The 22,676-nt window shown below is 39.4% G+C and overlaps 1 protein-coding gene across 2 annotated transcripts in view; it reads left to right on the forward strand.

Annotated features, from left to right (window-relative positions):
* Positions 1 to 22,676, forward strand: part of TMEM245 (transmembrane protein 245) — a gene marked incomplete at its 5' end in the record, with an annotated part of 99,429 nt that overhangs the window by 59,149 nt on the left and 17,604 nt on the right. For both annotated transcript variants that reach the window (XM_082656573.1, XM_082656574.1), the window contains 5 exons: positions 4,379 to 4,477; positions 6,862 to 6,993; positions 10,926 to 11,048; positions 11,177 to 11,322; positions 22,200 to 22,300. In XM_082656573.1, coding sequence (XP_082512699.1) covers positions 4,379 to 4,477; positions 6,862 to 6,993; positions 10,926 to 11,048; positions 11,177 to 11,322; positions 22,200 to 22,300 — 601 coding nt within the window. The remainder of the gene's footprint in view (positions 1 to 4,378; positions 4,478 to 6,861; positions 6,994 to 10,925; positions 11,049 to 11,176; positions 11,323 to 22,199; positions 22,301 to 22,676) is intronic.

Raw genomic sequence — 22,676 nt, forward strand, 5'->3', positions numbered from 1 at the left:
TGAATTTAAGAAAATTGAAATCATATCCAGTATCGTTTCCGACCACAGCACTATGAGACTAGACATTGATTACAGGAAAAAAACTGTAAAAAATACAAACACATGGAGGCTAAACAAGATGCTACTAAATAACCAAGAGATCACTGAAAAAATCAAAGAGGAAATCAAAAAATACCTAGAAACAAATGACAATGAAAACACGACAACCCAAAGCCAATGGGATGCAGCGAAAGCAGTTCTAAGAGGGACGTTCATAGCAATACAATCCTACCTCAAGAAACAAGAAAAATCTCAAGTAAACAACCTAAGCTTACACCTAAAGCATTAGCGAAAGAAGAACAAAACTCAGTGTTAGCAGAAGGAAAGAAATTATAAAGATCAGATCAGAAATAAATGAAAAAGAAATGAAGAAAACAATAGCAAAGATGAATAAAACTAAAGGCTGGTTCTTTGAGAAGATAAACAAAATTGATAAACCATTAGCCGGACTCATCAAGAAAAAAGTGAAGACTCAAATCAACAGAATTAGAAATGAAAAAGGAGAAGTAACAGCTGTACTGCAGAAATAAAAAGGATCATGAGAGACTACTACAAGCAACTATATGCCAATAAAATAGACAACCTGGAAGAAATGGACAAATTCTTAGAAAAGCACAACCTTCCGAGACTGAACCAGAAAGAAATAGAAAATATAAACAGACCAATCACACGCAATGAAATTGAGACTGTGATTAAAAATCTTCCAGCAAACAAAAGCCCAGGACCATATGGCTTCACAGGCAAATTCTATCAAACATTTATAGAAGAGCTAACACCTCTCCTTCTCAAAACTTCCAAAATATAGCAGAGGGCGGAACACTCCCAGACTCATTCTGTGAGGCCACCATCACCCAGATACCAAAACCAGACAAAGGTGTCACAAAAAAAGAAAACTACTGGCCAATATCACTGATGAACATAGATGCAAAAATTCTCAACAAAATACTTGCAAACAGAATCCAACAGCACATTAAAAGGACCATCTACCGTGATCAAGTAGAGTTAATCCCAGGAATGCAAGGATTATTCATTATACACAAATCAATCAACGTGACACACCATATTAACAAATTGAAGAATAAAAACCATATGATAATTTCACAGATGCAGGAAAAGCTTTTGACAAAATTCAACACCAATTTATGATAAAAACTCTCCCGAAAGTAGGCATAGAGGGAACCTACCTAAACATAATAAAAGCCATATATGACAAACCCACAGCCAACATTGTTCTCAGTGGTGAGGAACTGAAACCACTTCCTCTAAGATCAGGAACAAGTCAAGGTTGCCCACTCTTACCACTGTTATTGAACGTAATTTTGGAAGTTTTAGACACAGCAGTCAGAGAAGGAAAAGAAATAAAAGAAATCCAACTAGGAAAAGAAGAAGTAAAACTGACATTGTTTGCAGATGACATGATACTATACATAGAGAATTCTAAAGATGCTACCAGAAAACTACTAGAGCTAAACAATGAATTTGGTAAAATAGCAGGATTAATGTACAGAAATCTCTTGCATTCCTATACACTAATGATGAAAAATATGAAAGAGAAATTAAGGAAACACTCCCATTTACCATTGTAACAAAAAGAATAAAATACCTAGGAATCTACCTAAGGAGGCAAAAGACCTGTATGCAGAGAACTATAAGACACTGATGAAAGAAATTAAAGATGATACAAACAGATGGAGAGATGTTCTTGGATTGGAAGAATAAACATTGTTCTTGGATTGGAAGAATAAACATTGTGAAAATGACAGTGCTACCCAGAGCAATCTACAGATTCAACGCAATCCGTATCAGACTACCAATGGCATTTTTCACAGAACTAGAACAAAAAATTGCACAATTTGTATGGAAATGCAAAAGACCCTGAATAGCCAAAGCAATGTTGAGAAAGAAAAATTGGAGCTGGAGGAATCAGGCTCCCTGACTTCAGACTATACTACAAAGCTACGGTAATCAACACAGTATGGTACTGGCACAAAAACAGAAATATAGATCAATGGAACAGGATAGAAAGCCCAGAGATAAACCCATGTACATATGGTCACCTTATCTTTTTCTTTTTTTAAAATTTATTTATTTTTTATTTTTATTTTTGGCTGCGTTGGGTCTTTGTTGCTGTGTATGGGCTTTCTCTGGTTGCGGCGAGTGGGGGCTACTCTTCATTGCTGTGCGCGGGCTTCTCATTGCGGTGGCTTCTCTTGTTGCAGAGCACAGGCTCTAGGCCTGTGTCATACAACATCCTCGCTTTAACTATCCTTTCTACTTGTATTCTCTTTTTAAAATTTGTACCTAGAGATACTGCCCTGATACAGCAAGAGAATAAGTAATGAGTGCATTTCCTGTGTCCCTTCTCTGATGACAAGAATGAAGAAGATGACAGCCAGTGCACAAACATGTCAGGCACTGTTCTAAATGCTGGCGAAAAGCAATAAACCAGAAAGAGTTACAGCTCTCCTAGAGCCTTACATTCCGGGTGAAAGGAGACCAGCATTAAACGTGCAAACAAAAGTTTCAGATCTGAAAGTGCTGTGACCAGAGTAAACAGAGTGATGTGGTAGAGAGTAACTCCAAGTGATGCTTTAGCTAGAATGGCCAGAGAATGCCTCTGAGAAGGTAATGTTTTCACTAAGACTTGAGTGGTGAGAAGGAGGCAATTTATGAAGGTCTTCGAAAAGAATGTTTCAAGTTGAGGGCATAGAAAATTCAGAGGCCCTGAGATGGGAAGGAGCTTGAATGAGGGAAAGGAAGGTCACTGTGGCTGGAATAGGGGATGTGGTGATGAGACAAGCCTTGAGGTCATAAAGAACTTGGGGTTTTAATTTAGCTACAGAGGACTTTAAAACAGGGATATGACCAGATTTAGGATATTGAAAGCTCATCTTGGCTGCTTTATGGAGGAGTGGGCAAGAATGAAGAAGGCAGGGAGACCAATTGAAAGATTATTCTGATAGTCCAGGTGAGATGTTGACGAGTTGGACTAAGATCGCAGAAGTGGGAATTGAGAGAAATTGTCATATTTGGGATATGTTTTTGAGGTTGTCTTGACATGAATTGCTCATGGATTGGTTATGGAGTGCAAGGGAAGGAAGTTTTTGGTTTGTCCAACTAGAAGGATAGCTGTACACTTAGATGAAAAGAATTGGAGGTGGTAGTGCGGTGTAGGTGTTGCATGTAGATTGGTAATTCTGTTTCAGGGCATATTAAATATCTTAAGTAGAGATGCAGTCGGACATACATAGCTGGAGCTCAAAGGAGAGATCTGGGCTGTAGATGGAAGTTTGAATATCATATAGTACCCATGTGATTGGTAGAGATGAACTGTATTAGTTTTGGTAGGGCTGCCATAACAAAGTACCATGAACTTTGTGCTTCAACAACATAAATTAATTTTCTCACAATTCTAGAGGCTACAGGTCCAAGATCAAGGAGTCAGCAGAATTGGTTTCTTCTGAGGCCTCTTTCAGCTTGGCTTATAGATGGCCTTTGTCTTTACATGGTCTTTCCTCTATGTGTGTTTATGTCCTAATGTCCTCTTTTTTTTTTTTTTTTTTTTTTTTGCGGTACGCGGGCCTCTCACTGTTGTGGCCTCTGCCGTTGCGGAGCACAGGCTCCGGACACGCAGGCTCAGCGGCCATGGCTCACCGGCTCAGCTGCTCTGCGGCATGTGGGATCTTCCCGGACCGGGGCACGAACCCGTGTCCCCTGCATCGGCAGGCAGACTCTCAATCACTGTGCCACCAGGGAAGCCCATGTCCTCTTTTTATAAGAACACAGTAATATTGAATTAGGACCTACCCCAATGATCTCATTTTAATTTGGTTACCTCCTTAAAGACCCTATCTGCAAATATAGTCACATTCTGAGGTACTGGCTGTTAGGACTTCAGCATAAGAATTTAGGGGCGGGGGACACAATTAAGCCCATAACATGGCCTAAGGGGAGAATATAGCTAGAAGAGGACCAAAGGTAGATTCCTGCAGCACTTAAGCTTTTAAAGCTCAGAGGAGTAAGCTAGCAGAGAAGACTGAGGGCACTTAAGGTCAGAAAAGTCAGTAAGCATGGCTTAATTCTCTTAAAACCTAAAGAAGCTCTCTTAGAGACCTAAGAATAAAGGAAAGAAAAAAGAAGCAAAAAGATGGGAGAGAGGAAATTTACTGGGGATATTGAGAAGTAGAGTTTAAGAAAAGAACATAATGTGGTTAGAGGCAATTAAATAGGCTGGAACATTTTAGTTTGATTTGGTACAAATATAAAGACCCGGCATGTATTAATTTTACTGAATTGTTGCCTGAAATATTAAACCAGATTATATCTGTATTTCTTCCAGCTTCATAAAATTCTTGGAGATAAGGTGAACAATACTGCTGTAATTGAAAAGCAGGTGCTAGAACTTTGGGACAGACTGTATCATTCTTGGTTTGTAAAGGTAAGTTATTTTAGCTAAGGATTTCAGTTGTAAACTAATAGTGTCCTTTTATTTTATGGGCTCATTGACTAGGTAGGATTGTGTTAACATTGGGGTTTTATTTATTGACATTTTTAAGCTGCAAGTTCTTTTTTTTTTTCTTTCTTTTACGGTATGCGGGCCTCTTACTGTTGTGGCCTCTCCCATTGTGGAGCACAGGCTCAGCGGCCATGGCTCACAGGCCCAGCCGCTCCGCGGCATGTGGGATCTTCCCGGACCAGGGCACGAACCCGTGTCCCCTGCATCGGCAGGTGGACCCTCAACCACTGCGCCACCAGGGAAGCCCAAGCTGCAGGTTCTTAAACCTCAGGTCACTAAAAGTCAGCTTGAATTGATGATTAGTCTCCATGGCAGAACCCACCAGTCTCTGGTGTATCAGTATTCCATCCTCTGTTCATTACCATCAACAGCATCCCATCCTCTAGACCAGATTTGTACAGTAGAAATGTAATGAATGCAAGTCATACATGTTAATTTTTCTAGTGGCCACATTTAAAAAAAAACTAGGACAGGTGAAATTAATTTTAATAATGTATTTTACTTAACCCAGTATACCGAATATATGTCATTTCCATATGGAATGAATAAAAAAAATTAATGAGGTTTTATATATATAATTTTTTCCATTTTTGGATTAGCCACATTTTAGGTACTCAGTAGCCATATGTGGGTAGTGGCTACTATTTGGGACAATACAGCTTCAGACTAAGAACTTTTCTCTTTGAGGAAGTGAAAATAGATCCAAAAGTTTAGAGAGATTTATTTTATTTTAAGTAAACCTTTAATGCTACTTGTGCTGATGTACTCCAATTTCAGAATTTATGACGAAAAATAGTATCATTTTTCATTAAATGTAAAAATGATGGTTTGAAAGCAGCTGGTTGTGCCAGGCTGTTCTGTACACTGCGTTGGCAAGGCCTGTGGGCCATTAGGAGCTGTGCTGTGGAAGATGCCCATCCAGGGGAAGGAGGTAGAGTGGGGCAGAGTTCGTGGTTGGTTTTTCCCTGGGTTGATCTAAACAGAAGAGAAACATAAATAAATCTCTTAACTTGGGGTTTGGGGGTAGGAGGGCTTGATTTAAATTTGAATTTGTTACTCAGTGACCTGTTTGGCATTGTGTACTCCTGCCCCAGGAGGAGTCGAAGGAACAGTGATGGTTTTTGTGGCTTTCCAAAACTGGGAGTTAAAACTAACTGGGCGGGCTTCCCTGGTGGTGCAGTGGTTGAGAGTCCGCTTGCCGATGCAGGGGACACGGGTTCGTGCTCCGGTCCGGGAAGATCCCACATGCCACGGAGCAGCTGGGTCTGTGAGCCATGGCCGCTGAGCCTGCGCATCTGGAGCCTGTGCTCCGCAACGGGAGAGGCCACAACAGTGAGAGGCCCGTGTACCGCAAAAAAAAAAAAAAAAACTAACTGGGGGATCTCTGGGTAGATATCTGCTGAAGAGCCAGACTATTGGAAAGGTTGTATCCACTTCTTCTGCTGACTCTGGGGCTTCTGCTTACAGACAAACAGCTTTTACTGTCCCTCACCCCCTTTGAGCTTCACTTATGGGCCAGGGTGGTCAGTGTTTTAAAAGCATAGGTTTGTAAGTGGGTAAGTGCATTGCTTTCTTTACCTGTTTTACTAGGATCTAATGTCTTCATTGCATAATGAAGGCAGGCATCACAGTGCTGTTTGAAAAAAGTGCGAGAATGGAAACACAAGAATGTTAAGAATCTACTTCTATTTCTAAATTTTAACCTTACCAGTCACTTTGTTTATACATCACATCACTCTTTCAAATCTGTTATTCCTGCATTTCTGCCAATGTAATTCTCTTCCAGATAGACAAGCTACATTCCCCCCGACCCTTGTTTTCCCCTGTTTTATTGAGATATGATTGACATATAACATTATATTGGTTTTAGCTGTACTTTTTCATATTTCCCCTCTGCTTCCTTTAGCGTGTATGGAGGAGTAATAAGAGAGATGAGCAAAGGAGGAAAAAAGCAAAACTGGGAGACCAAGAGAAAGGTTAGAGGGGCTAAAAGGGAAAAATAAGATGGAAGTATCTGCTGCGTTCCTGTTCAGTTGAACATACTGACGAGTAAAGTGTGTTCATGAACGTACTTAGAAGGGAAGCTTTTAAGCTAGAATGAGACACAGTAACTAGAATGTAAACAGAAAAATATATTTCAGGTCTTTCGGTGGAGTTCTTTGTTGATTTCTTAAATAATAAAAAGTTTTTCACCTTTGTGCACTTACTAAATTGCTCAAGTGGACCTAAAACAAAATAGGCTATTTTTACCTCCTATTCTTTAGGTTAAGATGGAGATTTCATGTCTGAACTGTTCTATTCCATAGAATGTAACGCACTCTGGAAGGCTCAAAGGACACAAGATGCACATAAGTCGTCAGAATAGCTGGCTGGGAGACATTCTGGACTGGCAGGATATCGCTTCCTTTGTCCATGAGAACATTGAGACATTTCTTTCGGTAAGAAATAGTATTTATAGTTAAACTGGACTTAGAAACAAAAACAGAAACTCTAATTCCCAGTTTTCTTCACACACTGAAAGGCCTTTCGGTACCCTGTTTTTAATGCCATGACATTTACAGTTTGGAGAGTTCGAAATGCACTAGAAAGATGTTCAAAAGCCATAGGCCTCAGGTGTAACTCCCTGATGCCTCCTCTGTGGTTGAAGAGTAACCAAGAGATGCTGACTCAGGTAGCACACGTAATGCTGTGGCTCTCAGATTCTGAGATGGTATCCTTGTCCCCTAGGCTGACCAGAATGTTCCCAGTTGGACCACTAGAGAGGGAGCCACCTTTGGTGGGTGAAGCCCTTTGGCAGATAGAAATATGGTTCCAGTCACATTAGAGAGACTGGATGTTTAAAGGCTTCGCTTATTATCATCCCACCTGTCCTTCCCTCATGCACCACCCACCTCTGCCTTGTTTACCGAAGGATCAAAGGCAGCAAGGAACAGCTTGCCGTGTTGCCAAGTTTCAGCGACTATTCTTCATTCCATAGCCTACTTTGTGAGGTATCTTGGTGTGTGGCTTTTCACAGAGATGAGGAGACTTCTCTTGTGAATAAACGTGTAACTCTCATCATGTTAATAAAAGTGGAGGTTTGCTGTGCTAGATATTTTTAAAATTTAATTTTTATCAAAATAATAGATGACCATAGCTTAAAGGTCAAAAATGTTTTAAGGTTTTTAATAAAAAATAGCAGTGACCCTGCTCTGTGCTTCCCCACTTCAGTCTCATTCTCCAAAAAGAGCTCTCAATTCTTTTAGCTTTCTCTGTGTATTTACCTCTAAATTTCTTAAATAATGTTTATGCTGCTCTTTCTTGGTTTTACAATATTATCTTTTGGCTTCCTAACATGGAAGATGAAGATACAAGTCCCTCAGTGCTTCCTTACAGCTCCCTTGGGGTTTTCTTACGACTCCTTTGGTCCCTTCACCCAGTCCCTTCACCCATCCCTGCACTCACATTTTCCCTTTCTCCCAATGGCCTAATGTAGCTACAACAGTTTGAAATTACATCTAGAAATTCGTGTCCTTCAATTCTAAGAATGTTGTTTTTGATAATCCCTTCCCTCTGTTTTCTGTAGTCCAGTGGCTCTCAGATTTTGGTGTGAAGACTCCAAAGAGCTTTTGCTGATGTAGGTTCTATTGATACTTATTGTATTCGCAGTTAAAACTGAGAACTTTAGGGCTTCCCTGGTGGCGCAGTGGTTGAGAGTCCGCCTGCCGATGCAGGGGACACGGGTTCGTGCCCCGGTCCGGGAGGATCCCACATGCCGCGGAGCGGCTGGGCCCGTGAGCCATGGCCGCTGAGCCTGCGCGTCCGGAGCCTGCTCATCCGGAGCCTGTGCTCTGCAATGGGAGAGGCCACAACAGTGAGAGGCCCGCGTACTGCAAAACAACAACAACAACAAAAAAAAAAACTGAGAACTTTAAAAATATTTATCAATTCACTAAAAAATAACGTTACTTGTTGACATGAAGGGCATGCTTGTTATGTCTGAAAAATAACCGTTTTCCAAAACAAAAAAAATGATTTAGTGTGAAGAGTGGCTTTCTTTACATTTTTGCAAACCTGTTTAATTTTGCAAACCTCATATTTGTTTCTGCATTCAGTCTGTTGGAATATGTTGTTTTGGTTGAAGTATATGAGGAAATCTAGCCTCACACAGATATGTAGCTGGAAAAGAGGGTAGTCTTTTAATAACCTTTTCAGATCATCGTGACTATTCTTTGATACTACACCAAAACTCAACAAATGGCATTTCTTAAAGGTTAGTTGCAGTGTAGAATTTGAAACCGTATCAGTGAACTTTTTCTACTCCCCTATATTAAGGTCCCTTGATCTATCTTGGCTAGGAATGGATCTTCTACCCTTACATGATTTTGTAATGTGCACTGGTCATTTGGAATATTGGTTCACTAATATCTAATTCTAAATATTGACACGTTTTGTTATACAGTATTAAAAAAAGTTACATTCTTTAATATCACCACCTATCTCATCAGAACAAATTTTAAGAAACTGTCAAGGTCAGACCTTGATTGAACTTTTTGGTTTTATAATACCCAGCATCTCTTTCTTCTTTTCTGAACCTTTCTTCCTAATCCCTTGAGTACATAGAAAAGTTACTAGATTGTTAGTGACTACCAGTCTACAATTAATGTATTCAGTTAATTTCTTAAGAATTACCACAGAGTATTTCCTATCAGTATGACCCAGAAACTATTTAAAAAATTTTTTTGATAGAAATTCCAAAGTGACTGAATTCCCCAAAAGAATGTTTGTAAAAATCACAAGTAAGGGCATTGTTGGTTTGTTTCTTAGAATCAGTGGCAGTATTCATTCATTCTTTATCCCATAAGGTCAAACAGTCAATCATGCATATTTTTGTAGGCATCATGAAGCATTTTCAAGATTTTATGTAAGGAGTTATTGTAAATGAAACTAGCCTGCCAAAGCCCTCTTATGAAGGCTGAGCTGAGGTTTGCAAGAAATGCTGAGGACAACAAAATATGCCTTTATAAGTGGTACATTTGAGGTAGGAAAGGAATGGATAGGCCTTTCATGGAAGAGATGGTATAACTTGAGCATATGACAAAAAACAGAACTTCTCTTTTGGAAAGGGCAGCAAAATAAAACCAGCCATTAGGAGTTCTGGTCCTGGGTCTAGTTCCGCTTATTAGCTTCATGCCCTTGGGCAAGTTTTTAAAAATCTCTGAGCTTCGGTTTGTATATCTGTAAAATAAAGATGATATCATCTACATTGCTTCCCTCGCTGCATTGCTGTGAGGTTTGTGTGAGCATTTTGAAAACTATAATGGAAGGTGTTTTTCTGATCATCTTGCTTCCTTGTTTTTCATTAAGAGGAAGGATAGTCCTCTTGGGGAGAATAATAGAACAGACATTATCATATGGGACTTTAAGTTCATGAAGAGATAGGAAATATCTATAACACACCTACGTGAAAACACGTAGGTGTGTTATAGATATTATACATCTTCTTTCAGTAATATTTAACATGTATTAACATCTGGTTTTAGTGAATTTGCAGGTGATGGATCAGGTGAACTCAATAGGTCTTGATATAGGGTCATTATCTGTCTGAGGAAAGGTTTTCAGCTGCAGAGCTCTGACCCCATCTGTTCATTTCTTTTATTGTGACTTTAGTGAAGTCATTGAAGTGACGCTTTTGTGTTTGTTGTTGGTTCTAAGTTGAAGATGGCCAGTCGGTGGGGGAGGTATAGCTAATCAGACTAATGTTAGAATTTCTTGGCCTGTGCTTGTGGTCCTACAAGCTACATACAACTACAGGTTGCATTCTGGCATATTCTCCTGTAGGTATTTTTTCTATGCGTGCCATTTTCATAGTTATAATCATGCTATAAATAAGCTTTTTTGTCCTGTTCTTTAAACTTAGCATTGTATCACAAAATATTTTTCTGTGTTATAATAGAGATTTTTTTTTTTTGCGGTACACAGGCCTCTCACCGTTGTGGCCTCTCCCGTTGCGGAGCACAGGCTCTGGACGCACAGGCTCAGCGGCCATGGCTCACGGGCCCAGCCGCTCCATGGCATGTGGGATCTTCCCGGATGGGGGCACGAACCCATGTCCCCTGCATCAGCAGGCAGACTCTCAACCACTGCGCCACCAGGGAAGCCCAATAGAGATGTTTTAATGGCTGCCTGTTATTATTTGTAGTACATTCACCATAATTTACTTAACCATTTTCCTTACTAATCAACATTCAAATGTTTTCAGATAAAATAATACTCAGTTCTTGTTGTTTCAGTTTATGGTAGTAAAACACTCCATGAGAGCACACTAGACAGCTGTAGAAACTTCTTTCCTGAGGATGAGTTCTCATATTTAGCCTTCCCTCCTCGCCAGATCTTAGAGTCCCTGTGGATCGTGATGAGCCGGAACGTGAGCCTGCTCTTCACCACTGTCACCACGCTCCTGGCCATCCTCTTCTACAGCGGGACTGCCCTCCTCAACTTTGTTCTGTCTCTGGTATGTACACACAGATGAGTACGTGTCACACTCCTTCTGCAGTAAAGCATATTCTTGGTTCCATTTATGTTTCCTTCCTGTAGTTTCCAAATGTGATATTTTAGGAGGTACTGTCCTTTGTTTTGCAGATAATTTTCCTGACCACACTATTTTATCTGTTAAGTTCCAGTGATGAGTACTACAAGCCAGTGAAGTGGGTGATAAGCCTGACACCACTATCTCAGCCAGGTCCTTCTTCTAATATTATTGGCCAGTCTGTGGAAGAAGCTATCAGGTAGGGAAAAGATTTATGCTGTTCTTACTTCCTTCAGAAACTGCTCTCCATGAGAGGCCCATTTTTCTGTCTTGAGCCTTCCTGGTAACATTCAGTGCTAAGCTATTGAGGGACGCTGGTATTTTCAAATTTTTTTTTTTTTTTTTTGCGGTACGTGGGCCTCTCACTGTTGTGGCCTCTCCCGTTGCGGAGCACAGGCTCCGGACGCGCAGGCTCAGCAGCCATGGCTCACAGGCCCAGCCGCTCCGCAGCATGTGGGATCTTCCCGGACCGGGACACGAACCTGTGTCCCCTGCATCGGCAGGCGGACTCTCAACCACTGCGCCACCAGGGAAACCCCTGGTATTTTCAGATTTTTAACATCTCCTTTGAGAGGATAATGTAAAACAGTTTTAATATCTTACTGTCAAGCCTGTGATGTACGAAGGTCTAATGGCCTGTCCCCAGGCCCTTGCTGCAGCTTCTAATCGTCACATAATTTGCTCGGGAGAAGCCCCTCCTGCACCCTGCACCACACATACACCTCAGCTTCTCTCAGAACCCTCCTTGTATTCTCAGGAATTCTAGCTTTGCTTGGGGAGGAGAGTAGGTGGCCTTCCTGTTTCTTCCTCTGTCGCTCTGCAGCCAGGCTGTGTCCTCTGCAGAGGGTAGTTTGGATACCGGAAATGCAAAATTTGGGGTTATTTCCAAGTCACGCGCTCTGTGTGTATCGCAGGTTCCAGCCAGAAATTTCCATCATGTCTTCTGGGGTCTATGTATTGCAGGCTTGATTTCTGAATGAGATGATTCTTCAGCTTTTATTCTTCATATCCTCTTTCCAAGTCACTGATGCCTTTTTCTTTTTCCTCTTCATCATGTCAGGTAGGGAGAGGCCTTTTGCAGCCTTGTCTCAGCTCCTTCCCAAAACTTTGTCCCTCATTGCTCTAACTCATTAATAAGACTCTACTTCATTTTGACTTCTTACGAATAGCTACTCAAATGAAATCCTCATGTTATCCATTAGAGCTCCTTTTTCTAATAAGCTGTTAGGTGGTCTAAAGCTTCTCTTGAATAGTGAATCTTTGGCTGGCATTTCTGTTTCCACATACTTTTAAGAAAATGGGAATTTCTTGAAACTAGTCTGCCACAGAAATGTTGATTTGACCTGATAATTCTGTCTGACTGATTTTGGCTTATTTTTTCACTGTGTTCATGTAACAGCTGGTGAGGATACCACTTTGATCTTTGGAAAACCCTTGGTTACATTCAAATAGCATGCATGCACCTAAAATATATTTTCTCTGGAAACTTTGCTAGGTTTTCTGTTTTTCCTCCTACTTTATTTGACAGTAGGTGGGATTAAAACCAAAAAAGCTCTTATCCCCTTTGGTGCTCCCAGGTATCCACATGGAGCCATCCATGTAAATATTCTGGGTTTGGGAGTATATTGTCTACTGTAACAGCTTTCAGGGTGAAGTTGTCTTCAGGAAAGATACTTGCTGGCTTTAGCATCCCTTCTAAGCCTATTTGACCATTGGTTTTCATCTTTATTAATCTATCAATAGATTAACTTTAGTGTATCTAAGTGACATCTGTCTCAAAAAAGTTTATGCAAATACTTTACCAAAAAGGAAAAATAACTTTCTATCTTCCCAATAGGATAAAGCTATGGAATCAGCCATATCAAAGGCTGCCATAATCCTCTAGTCAGTGTGACTTAAGCCAAGTCTTACAGAAAAGTATCTAGCTTGTCCATAAAGAACTTCAAGAAAGATACTTCTTTTTCCTGAAGTAACCTTTACTAGCACAGCTGGCCATCCTCTAAATGTCTGTCATTGAGTCATTTTTTTTTTATACCAAATATGCCACCTCCTTTGTTTTAAAGATTATTCTTTAATGTCATGGTTCCTTGGAACTGGTAAGCAGAGCTGTGATTTATACCTAAGTTCAGCTGATTGAGATCACACATTCTTCTGGCATACCATGATGCCTTCTTCCAGGAGATGGTTGGAACAAAAGATGATGAATTAAATTCGTGGTACTGTTACTCACATGGACACATGAGGCTGGCAGCTAAAAATTTAGTTCTTTGCAGAGAAAGACAAATATCACATGATATCGCTTATACGTAGAATCTAAAAAAAAGATACAAATGAACTTATTTACAAAACAAATAGAAAACAAATTTATGGTTACCAAGGCTGGAGGAAGGGTTAAATTAGGAGCTTGGGGCTAATAAAATACACACACTACTGTATGTAAAATAGATAACAAGGGCTTACTGTATAGCACAGGGAACTATACTCAATATCTTGTAATAACCTATAATGGAAAAGAATGTAAAAAAGAATATATATATTCATATATATGTATAACTGAATCTTTGTATAACTTTGTTATATATGTATAACTGTACACTTTACACCTGAAACTAACAGAACATTGTAAGTCAACTATATTTCAATAAAAATTTAAAAAAATTAGGTCTTTGGTTCAGGAAGGAGTTTGAGGTTAGAGAGCGTACAGTCATCTACATAGATATGAGGAAATATATGTCTTTTCACAGGTTAGATTTGCTTTATCTTCTTGGGATTGTACACACTAATTATGTACTATAAGAATAGCCCATGTCTTGGTTCTAATGTATACTCGTACAAAAACCATTCATTTTATCTTATTTTTTTAAATTTGTTTTTAACTTTTTATTTTGTATTGGAGTATAGCCGATTAACAATGCTGTGATAGTTTCAGGTGCAGAGCAAAGGTTAATGTTTTTTTATTGTGGTAAAAGTCACATAGAGGACTTATTTTTAATACAGAAAAAAAATTAACAACCAACACTACAATCCTAATTGTTCTCAAAATTGATAGATTTCTGTGAGTCTGAAAAATATGGTACAGACGAGATAACTTGTTATATAGGCTGGGCCATTTTTCTAACCACAGCTATATCAAGTTATATAAATTATAGATTGTAATTCAGGTTGATTTTTAGCAGCCTGAGTGCTTTTTATTTCTTTACTGGGTCAAATTCAAGGCTTAAAATATACAGTCATACATAGATACCTCTGAAGAACTTTCTCATATATGTAAGATAACAATGAGTTCTAGTTCTACAAGCTCCTGTCAGTTTTTTCATTCTTAAGGATTATGTTCAAGATGGAATATGTTTCTTCATGGAGAAAGATTTTAAGAGGGAAAATATTATACAAATGATCATGAAAATATTATCATAATGCCCTGAGACTGAAGTTTAGTGTGTGAATTATCAGTGATGTCGGGTTTTATAAGCATCAGTCATTAGTTGTCATCAATGTTGCAGTTAAGTGAATTATTAAACTCATTTTATATGATCCATTAATAAGTTAAAAGTGGAATTGAAATTGGGAGTTAACTGCATGTCCAGACAGTGAAAGTGTCTTTGTTCTTCAAGCTTTGCCTTCTGAAATATGTGGCTACTAGATAATCACTGTCTCATTGAATTTCTGAACCTTAGTTATTTTTCTCCATTCTGAATGAGTATTCTTCTAAACCGAATACATTTGTGATTGGGTTTTCATTTCATGAATTTTTGAGTTAGTGGCATGCATCCGTTACCCCTAAACCATTTTCCTCCCCTTAGAGCATGTTGTGTCCTGAATGTTTGCATCACACCCTTTTTCCCCGATGCTCCATTCTGCTTGCTCTGGTGGAGATATTGCACATTACTAAGTTGCATGTTGTCACGGCCTCAGTGCAATTTAGTGTGTGTGATATTTTCACATGAGTGCATGCACACGGGTAGGGCTCTTGCTTGTGGGATTACAGCTTTTCAGGGCCGGTGGGTGGGAGTCCTAGTGATGAATTTGATGGGAGAATGTGTGTACTGTGAGATTTTCGGTGAACATGCTTCCCTCCAGTTTTGCAGAATTAAAAGTATTTGGGTTAAAAAAAAAAAATCAGCGTCGATCATTTAGTAAATCAGTATTTCCAGATTTTACTGGAAATATTAAATATTCATTAGAAATTCTTGTGGATTGAAGGTTATAAACATTATTTGTTTAAATTAAAATGTATAAGGAAGCGTTTAAAGCTGTAAGAAAATATATTTTCATTTATTTGAAGAGATCTAACGCTGAAATAGAGAGGCAGAATCTCTTATGCATGTTTGGGAAAATTAAAATTAGTAGAGTTCTTAAATAATAACCAAGTCAGTAAATATAATGCCTTTTTAACCTACTTGATTAAAGATCAGTTTAATAAGCTTAAACCTTTGCTTCAAGTTTCCAAGGGAAATGACTTTTAAAAACTTTGTCTTGTATTTAGTTTCTCTTTGTGGTGCTTTAAAAATTGCTAAGTTCATTTTAATGAACTTAGGCTCATAATACAACTAGTGTTGAGATACAAATGTTTGCTATTTGCGTATGTAATTGAAACAACCTCTTGTTGATTTTTTTAATTAGCACTAGAGTAAGTATCCATGATCGGTAGGCACTGTCAAAGACACAAAACAACGTGTTAATTAAATAAAAATATTGAATTAGTATTTACTGCTGCCAAGGACTCCACACGATTTAATGTGATGCCATAGTCGTATGCTTGTGTGTGTGATTCACAGTTATTTCCAGTGGGGATGGAAGGCGTCTGTGGGAGCAGCTCTCCCTGAGCCCCTCACCAGCACGCTAGGTCTGCGTGCACAGCGTGACCATTCCCCTCTGGAATGGAAATCCAGTGTCAACCAAGTTTCTGTACCTTCTACTGTGGAGCTGGGTCTCTGGGGTGGCTAGTGAATCAGGAAAGGGAGGGGGTTGTAATGAAGGGATCCCTGATTGGTCATTTTATACACGGGGTCTCTGAACATGCCTGCCCTCCCCACTAGCCCACCTTCTACTTGAGGTGCACTGTGTGGCAGTGAGGGTAGACTACTGTTGTTCCCTGGGGAATGATAGTCTAATAGTCTTCCTGTCTGACCTTTAGAAAGAAAAGAGGGCAGAACCAGTGTAAGGAAATATCAGGAGTAGGCAGAATTTGATTGTGGACTCTTTACTCTCCTTTTCTTTCTTTTCCCTTAGACTGTGCTTCCTACTTGTTTGTGGTCTAGGGCCCTGTGTACCCTGAGGGCACAGAGCTTCTTGACTATGGTTTTTCATTCTCCCCACCCATGTCCTTGCTTCAAGTCTCACTCCATTAAAAGCAAGTCATCTGATGAAATCCTGAGTTGGCTGGCTAGTTCTCTCTCACTCAGTTTGGAAAAGTAACACAAATACTCTTTCGGTCAGAAATGAGAGGGGGCTGAGAGCAGAAGTAAAAAATTTGTGAAAACAACAGTTTCATCTCAGAGTTTATAAAGGATAAACGCAGAGCGCTGGTTAAGAATTAAAATTCTAACCAGTCATTTGAAGTCAATTTAGGTCTCTGGTACAGAGGAGTTAGATATGTAGTTGTGTAAACGAGGCAGGGACACACAAACCTTTATGTGTCATAATTATACAAGTATAATTACACTTAGACAAAAAGCTGATTGTGTATCAACTTGGAACTTTTATTCACAGAGAGGTATGCTTAGATGAGGCCTAACTGGATGGGATGCGCTATGGCCTGCCTTCAGTAGAGGGGACCCCTGCCTTGTAACAGTCTCCATATGGCACGGGGCAGGGGAACATCTATAGGACTGTCTGACAGTGGAAGGTCTCTGAGTGAGGATGTGGCCTTGTTAGAAAGGGGGAGCCTCCAGCTCAGGGGTTGGTGTCAGTCTCATCTGTTGAGCTAAATCAGGCCTGCTGAGCCAGATTAACTGAGCTACCGAAAGAGGGGAGGAAAAGAGCCTCCTGAGTCTTCTGAATTTGATTCTCCAACTGCTGAGTGCTGGGAAAGCCTGGAGATGTAGTTAGAGAACAACTCTCAGTCTTTAAAGAGTCACTGAAAAGAGGTGTCTTAGAAGGTGGAGCACACGCAGATATTCTTCCACTCAAAAGAAAAGATTGGGACTTCCCTGGTGGTCCAGTGGTAAAGAATCCGCCTTCCAGTGCAGGGGACGCGGGTTCGATCCCTGGTCAGGGAACTAAGATCCCACATGCTGCGGGGCAGCTAAGCTCGTGCGCCACAACTAATAAGCTCACACGCCTCAACGAGAGAGCCTGCGTGCCACAAGCTACAGAGCTCACATGCCCTGGAGCCCGTGTGCCACAACTAGAGAGAGAAAACCCCACACACCACAACTAGAGAGATGCCCGTGCGCCACAACGAAAGATCCCGCATGCCTCAGCCAAGACCCTGTGTTCCACAACTAAGACCCGACGCAGCCAAATAAATAAATTAAATAAGTAAATATTAAAAAAAAAAAAGATTGAGGTGGATAGTGGAGGAAGACTGTATGCTACATGCATATGAGACTGGTGAACTTGATACCTGATAACAGTAGCTCCAATAATAGCCACTGTTATTGAGCGCCAAGTGTGTGTCAGGTCAGTTACTGGGGACTCCAGATGCGTTGTCATTTAGCTTTTCATGAGCTGAATTGTTCTTTCTGCCAGCATCCGCCCACGTAATACTATAAGTATGAAGTTTAAGCCTTACACCTTGAGGAGATGTGGTGTGAGGTAGCAGGCAGTAACTTCTGGCTGGGTGTCCATAGACTATAGGTTTTCTGTGAATGGAGAGAGAAAAACAGTTGCTAACATTTCTTTAAAATGTTAAACAGATATCATATTACCCAGCATCTTCACTCTAAGGCATTTACTGAAAAGCATTGAAAGCATATGACCAAAACTTGTGCTTAAATGTTCATAGCAGCATTATTCACAATAGCCCCAAACTGGAAATAGCCCAAATGCCCATCAGCTGGTGAATGGATAAACAAATTGTGGTATATCCAGATAATGGAATACTACTCAGCAATTTAAAAGGAACAAACTACTGTGTGGATGAACCTCAAAAGCATTGTACTAGGTTAAGGAAACCAAACACCAAAAGCTGTGTAATGACAGTGGGAATGTACTTGACACTACTGAACTGTACACTTAAAAACGGTTAAATAGTAAGTTTCATGTTATGTATATTTTACCACATTTCTTTTTAAAAGGTACGTAATGTATGATTCTGTTAGTACAAAATTCTAGAAAAGGCAAAACTGTAGTGACAAAGCATATCTAGTGGCTGTCAGAGACCAGGGCTCAGGGAGGGATTCACTATAACAGGGCATGAGGAAACTTTTTGGGAATGATGCTAACGTTCTATATTTTGATTCTGGTGGTAGTTAGGCAACTGTATACATTTGTCAAAATCCACGGAATCATATGCTTAAAGTTGGTGAGTTTTATTGTTGGTAAATTATAGTTCAATAAAACTTATGTAGAAGAAAGAGAGGAGAAAAAATGGCTAGGAATTTGAAGGAGTTAAAAAATTCTCTTAGTAAATTATTAGAAGATTTTTCTCTGCTTTCTAAAAAACTGTGTGCCAGATCATAAGGTAGGGGAAATATATTGTCTTTACTTCCCTCATTGGGATACGTGAAAACGTTTAGTTACTGCGAACAATAGGTAGTGCATTTAGGGTCTACAAAATTACTTAAAAGTTGCCTTAGTGAGAATATTACCAACAGTCAATATTCCCAGAGCTAGAAGGAGACTGTTCTCCTACGAGTGGTCCTTTTTGGATTGAGCTTTGCTTACTTGCCACCTAGAGGGGTGATTCAGTTGTGGTATTCCATTGCACTTTCTTTTTTTTTTTTTTAGAATCAGTTAAGATTCATTGAATTCTTACTATGTCCAAGGTTTATGATAAATATTTTACTTTTTTTTAACATCTTTATTGGAGTATAATTGCTTTACAGTGGTGTGTTAGTTTCTGCTTTATAACAAAGTGAATCAGTTATACATATACATATGTTCCCATATCTCTTCCCTCTTGGCGTCTCCCTCCCTCCCACCCTCCCTATCCCACCCCTCTAGGTGGTCACAAACCACCTAGCTGATCTCCCTGTGCTATGCGGCTGCTTCCCATTAGCTATCTATTTTACATTTGGTAGTGTATATATGTCCATGCCACTCTCTCACTTTGTCACAGCTTACCCTTCCCCCTCCCCATATCCTCAAGTCTATGCTCTAGTAGGTCTGTGTCTTTATTCCCATCTTAACCCTAGGTTCTTCATGACATTTTTTTTTCCTTAGATTCCATATATATGTATTAGCATACAGTATTTGTCTTTCTCTTTCTGACTTACTTCACTCTGTATGACAGACTCTAGGTCTATTCACCTCACTACAAGTAACTCAATTTCATTTCTTTTTATGGCTGAGTAATATTCCATTGTATATATGTGCCACATCTTCTTTATCCATTCATCTGTTGATGGGCACTTAGGTTGCTTCCATGTCCTGGCTATTGTAAATAGAGCTGCAATGAACATTGTGGTACATGACTCTTTTTGAATTATGGTTTTCTCAGGATATATGCACAGTAGTGGGATTGCTGGGTCGTATGGTAGTTCTATTTGTAGTTTTTTAAGGAACCTCCATACTGTTCTCCATAGTGGCTGTATCAATTTACATTCCCACCAACAGTGCAAGAGTGTTCCCTTTTCTCCACACCCTCTCCAGCATTTATTGTTTCTAGATTTTTTGATGATGGTCATTCTGACCGGTGTGAGATGATATCTCATTGTAGTTTTGTTTTGCATTTCTCTAATGATTAATGATGTTGAGCATTCTTTCATGTGTTTGTTGGCAATCTGTATATCTTCTTTGGAGAAATGTCTGTTAAGGTCTTCTGCCCATTTTTGGATTGGGTTGTTTGTTTTTTTGTTATTGAGCTGCATGAGCTGCTTGTAAATTTTGGAGGTTAATCCTTTGTCAGTTGCTTCATTTGCAAATATTTTCTCCCATTCTGAGGGTTGTCTTTTGGTCTTGTTTATGGTTTCCTTTGCTGTGCAAAAGCTTTTAAGTTTCATTAGGCCCCATTTGTTTATTTTTGTTTTTATTTCCATTTCTCTAGGAGGTGGGTCAAAAAGGATCTTGCTGTGATTTATGTCATAGAGCGTTCTGCCTATGTTTTCCTCTAAGAATGTGATAGTGTCTGGCCTTACATTTCCATTGCACTTTGATGTCAACTTATTTTTGGCTTAAAAATTTTAAAACACCGTAAGTTTGATCGAAATATCACATCTATATCTTTTCTCACCAGCCCCCCTTCCCCATTCTAGTCAGATTCTGTACTTTTTTTCTTAGACTTTGTGCTCATTAATCTTTCCATGATATTTGATATTATTATTCCCTCATTCTCAAAAGCTTCCTTCTCCCTTGCTCTCTGGGAATAGTGTACTCTAGTGATTTTCTTTCTACTAGAGAAATGATTTCATTATCTCTTTGGCTGGTGTATCTTTGTCCTTAGGTCCCTTATGAGAACAGAGCTCATTGCCCCATTCTTTCTAGGCTTGCCCCTTGGGATATCTTACCCTATCCTATGATTATTTGGTGTATCTCAAATTTCTTGTCCCAAGGTCGCTATTAAGCCTTGTCTCTTATTTCCAGCTACCTCCAGGGTATTTATTTTCATCATCCTTTTTCGACTTAACACTGCCCAAACTAAACATGTTCCCTTTTCTTCCATGTCCTCGCCCATTCTGGGGTTCTCCATGACTTTGAGACACTGCCATTCTTTCTCCCTCAGGTTTAAAACTGAATCTCTCGTGTTCTTTTTTTCCTCCATGTCTTCTAATCAGTTACTGTTCAGATCTTTTATATTTCCTGTGGGCTATCTCCCTTACTTTAAGTCTTTTGGTATCTCTTTAGCCTGTGTCCTTATTGTTAGAGAGCCTACGGCACTTTTTTCAGTGAAAGCTGCTGGTCAGTATGACAAGGTTTCACAATTTTGAGAGCCACTCTGTCCCCAAATGCATGTCTCAGAACCCTATGAAATGACTGAGTCACTGGATTCCAGAGTTTGACTTACTCTCCCAGTACACCTCTTGGGATGCTTTGGAAAATCTTGGTGTGTCCTTTTGTGTGTACAGTGTTACATTGCTGCCACCGTCTCTGCTTTTTTAAATCACAAACAGCTTTTCCTTCTCTCATGAGTATATAAGCGTGCGTCCCGTGCACCCCACAGATTCCTGTTTTTTGTAACTTTGTGATACCTTGGGATAACTTCAGATTTGCTGCCTTTGTGCTCTCCCTGAGCAGTTCCTTATTTCTCCTCCTTATACAGTACTACCTTAGTCTTCCAACTGAAAAGCAAAAATGAAGTACCTGAGATTGCGTATTTTCATTCCTATTAATCACGGAATATGTCTGTCTGTTTTTACACCTCTTGTATTTTCCTCTCTGATTTTACTTCGGAATTAATAAGATTTTTTTGTAAATTCTCACCCAATGACCTGCATTCTTTGATAGCATTTTTATAAGTTACTTTGTAGGTTGGGTTGCATGGTTTAAGATGTGTGGGAGCATTTTGTTAACGAGAAGAAGGACTGATGAAGTACCGGCTATAGTATTCCTCACTTGCTCCTCCCAAAGGGGAGGGCTGGCCACAGCCTGGATGTCTCCAAATTTAACTACATCCTCAGAAATAAGATATTCACACTTATTTTTCTTTCTCTTTATTTTGGTGGTGAGCGATCTGCTTTAGAAGTGAAGAGTTGATGAGTTATTTCAGTGAATAGGGTATTTTAAGGTGTTTTATTTCAGTTATCTTTTCATTAGAGAAATTTAAAGAACAGTTTAGTAAATCTATTTCAAGTTTTCAATACAAGATTTTTATGTTTCTCTGAAATAAAATGAAAAAAGCATTCTCAGGCCATTGGAAAAATTGAAGCTATTATCAGATTTGGATAAAGTAGCCAGAAGCCTAGGAATATTGATTTTTCTGAATCACAGTATGATACTGTGTTTATTTTCTTTCCCTTTTATCTTTGGACGTTCTAGAGGGGTGTTTGATGCTTCCCTCAAAATGGCTGGCTTCTACGGACTATACACCTGGCTGACTCATACTATATTTGGCATCAATATTGTCTTCATACCATCAGGTAACAACTGTATCATAACTTCTGCTGTCCTCTATTTAAGGAACACTAAGCCATTTTACATATACTGTCAGCTTCCTTAAATTTAAAGTGCTAAATTTTGAGATCTAATCTAGTCCAGATTAGGAGCAGAAATATGATCTGGAATGTTTATTTATTGCTGTATCCCCAGTAGTTAAAACAATACCCAGCACATAGGAAGCACTGCATAAATAACAAATACTTATTTGTTAATTGATCATACTGTTCTGGAAAGGGATGAGTGTAAAGTAAGGTCCTTCAGTTAGCAGGGTTATTTTTGGTGTTTTTATTGAAATTACACTTCATTTTTATTAGAAAGAAGCAAGGTAAAGAATATACATTCTTATCCGAGATTTAG

This window comes from Grampus griseus (assembly GCF_964374135.1).
Source record: "Grampus griseus genome assembly, chromosome: 6".
Classification (NCBI taxonomy): Eukaryota; Metazoa; Chordata; class Mammalia; order Artiodactyla; family Delphinidae; genus Grampus; species Grampus griseus.